General features: G+C 30.8%; 1 protein-coding gene across 1 annotated transcript; it reads right to left on the reverse strand.

Annotated features, from left to right (window-relative positions):
* Positions 1 to 260: 260 nt before the first annotated feature.
* Positions 261 to 1,428, reverse strand: LOC105170332 (LOB domain-containing protein 1). The gene is made up of 2 exons (XM_011091053.3): positions 1,134 to 1,428; positions 261 to 804 (listed from the first exon to the last, which is right to left on the reverse strand). The coding sequence occupies exons 1-2, from the start codon at positions 1,362 to 1,364 to the stop codon at positions 448 to 450; spliced, it is 588 nt and encodes a 195-aa protein (XP_011089355.1). The 5' UTR covers positions 1,365 to 1,428; the 3' UTR covers positions 261 to 447.
* Between the last annotated feature and the right edge of the window lie 1,691 nt (positions 1,429 to 3,119).

Genomic DNA, 3,119 nt, shown 5'->3' on the forward strand with positions numbered 1-3,119 from the left:
CTCACCAATTAAAATTTCTATTTTAAATATTATTATATTTTTTATTTTATTTGATATATAAAATTTATTTTATTTGGAAAAAAATATATATCAAATAAGATACAAAATAAAATAAAATAAAATTTGTTATAGAAAATTCAATCTGCACCACTTAGTCTCATCTCTGCCTCTCTAACACAATGATTAGAAATACAATATAACAACTAAAACCATACTCCATCTATTGATCTTCTTATTATACTATATATATATTATATTAATTACGATATCTGAATCACTTAGGATGTGCATAAATACTCGATATTTCTCCTCTTCTTATAACTAGGAGAATGAAATGTATGGGTATCAAATCAAACTCAAGTCAAACAATAAGAATTCGAGAAACTAAACAATAATAAAATCTTCGAATTGTCAATACATGTCGACAATACGATCTTAAAACGAGCATCATGTCCAGAGGGGCTCCCAGAGAAGTTCAAAATTGTTTTCTTCGAGGAAGCTAGTGTTGCTCTGGTAACTATGGGGACTACTGTTGAAATCGTCAAACGACTGTTGGTCGTGTTGGGGCAACGTTTGGGACGACTGTGCCATTTCGTCACAAATGAGGGCCATGAGATGGGCGTTTTGTGTTTGCATGTTGGCAATCTGTGCCTGTGCCTTGGCGAGTTGTTGTTGGAGTTCATTCACTTGGTTTTGGAGTTGGCAGATTGCACCGGCACAGCCGTAGACAGGGTCTCGTAGCCTTGCGTTGGCCTCGTACACCATGCTGCTCACTGCATCAGCCCTTTGTGCCTCTGGGAGTTCCTGAAGAGTATTGAATAAGAAACATTAATAATTCTTAATTTTTATAAAGTCCCGGCTAGAATAATATCTATAAATATACTTAATTTTTTCAAATTTTTAATTTTAAAAAATTAAATAATTAAAAAAAGATATAGAATATGATCTTATGAGTTAGATGAGAGTAGGAAGCAAGGGTAGGGTGGGATGCAAAGCTGAGTTAGTTGGATTTGAGGGCTTATCAAAATCCAGAGCATTAAGTGATTTATGAAATGAGGATGATGAGTGAGAGCAGTTATTACATTGTCCTTCTGCAGTTGTACATAATCAATAACGTCAATCAATTAATATACCTGCAACAACTTGATTATATTGCTGGCGCCAAACACACGATGAGCGGTGGTGAACTTGAGTGGATCAGTGGGAGGAAAGTAAGGAGCCAAGACGCATTTCTCCACGCATCGTCGCCGTAGAATCTTACAGGCGGCGCAAGGGCTCATCACCACCGCTGCAGAGGAGGAAGATGTCGACGACTGGGTCTGGGTGCTGCTCACTCTCGCCACCTCGTTTCCCTCCATATTCATTAACTAGAACTACGATGTCGTCGTCTATTTAGGAAGAAGAAGACCAAGATTGAAGAGAGGTGTACTGAGGTTAAGTGTATTTATAGGCAGCACAGCAGAGCAGAGACACAGCCGTTATCTTTGAAATCAATTCAAGGAAAATTCTTGGCCGTGTATCACATGTGTGATTGTTCGTTTTTTTTTTTTTTAACTATACATCAATCCCAATGTATGTTTATTACACTTACCATATGATTAGTTCAAGTTCGATCAGCCGAGTTCATACTAGAATTTTCCCTTAATTACAACTAGTTTTGGTTCGTTGCATATCCTCGAACTATTTCACCTCGTCAGGATATTCAATTTGTCCTAATTATAAATACATTTTTATTAGATTAAAAAATTATAGTTACATATCTTGAAATTTGTTATATTTTTACATGTAATTTCATTTGTTAAGATGTTTGCAAATTTTGACATGTGATATTTCAAAAAATCTCCATAAAATTCTAATGATAATTTAATTATTTTTCTGGACTAAATTGTATTTTAAATTGAACTTCAGCCAGTGCATCCCTAATCATTTTGTTGGTATCAAACTACTTTAAAGTAAAGATTGTCGATAATAAATTGATGAAAAAACATTTAAATATGACGACATGGGCGAAACGATATAAAAAGACAGAGAAAATAAACAAAATGGGTGTCATATGTCATTATCTATTTTGGACATTTTTATGGTATTGTAAAATTTTATTTAATATTTGTTCTGTTTTCTTTCTGTAGGAAAATTTAAGTACTTTTATACTTGTTCTATTGTATTAGTAATATAATTATAATTTTTAATTTAATATAAATATATTTGTAATTAGATTAAAGTTTTGGGGGCGTGGATTTAATTTTCTGGATCTATCAAGAAAACCCCACAAGAACTGATGAAGAAAACTAGAGTAGATATGAAGCAAAAATCTAGAAGTGAAATTCCACTTGAAAAAATAATAAATATTCTTTTTATTTTTTTAAAAAAAAAAGAGAGAGAAAATACGGATAACATATGTGGAAATCAAAACTAGTAAAGTACATGACTCACTCTTTTTATTTAATTTTCCACCAACTTTTCTAACCCTAAGGAGAATTTCTAGCCCTCGGATTAGGTGTGTCCCCACATTTGATTAAAACTTCTCCAACTCTTTTGGATCTTAATCCGATTGGTTTTACTAATACAACTCATGATTTCCATTTTAATATATGGAAAATTCTAATTTCATCGTATTTTAGACGAATTAAATATATTTATCATATGATTATATTCATAAAAAATAACAATTATATAACCACTGAACATAGAAGTTGAACCATAATTACCCAATTACCATAACATAACATGTATAGTTCTATACTATCTGTTATGGCTCAGAACTTTGGAATAAAGAGTGATACAATATGAATTATAAAAAATTCCCTTAATTATATTTAATTGCTTAAAAAATAACCAAATATTTTGATTAATTAATTTCATCAAGAATTTTATGTTCGTACATATTTAAAGTTCATTTATTTTAATAACTTTGATCAATTTTTCATTTATCTTCTTTTTTTATTCAATTAAATAAATATAATAAAAAAAATAAAATTAGCACACACATCGATTGTGCTCTAATTGCTAGTGCTAATTAAATGAAAAAATCTGTAATAACTATTGTTGATTTTAATAACTATTTTCGATTGAAAATATATTAAAGACTAAAATACCCTTAAAATGTACTTATTTTTCCA

This window comes from Sesamum indicum, linkage group LG9, assembly GCF_026168435.1.
Source record: "Sesamum indicum cultivar Baizhima isolate 11 linkage group LG9, ASM2616843v1, whole genome shotgun sequence".
NCBI classification, from domain to species: Eukaryota; Viridiplantae; Streptophyta; class Magnoliopsida; order Lamiales; family Pedaliaceae; genus Sesamum; species Sesamum indicum.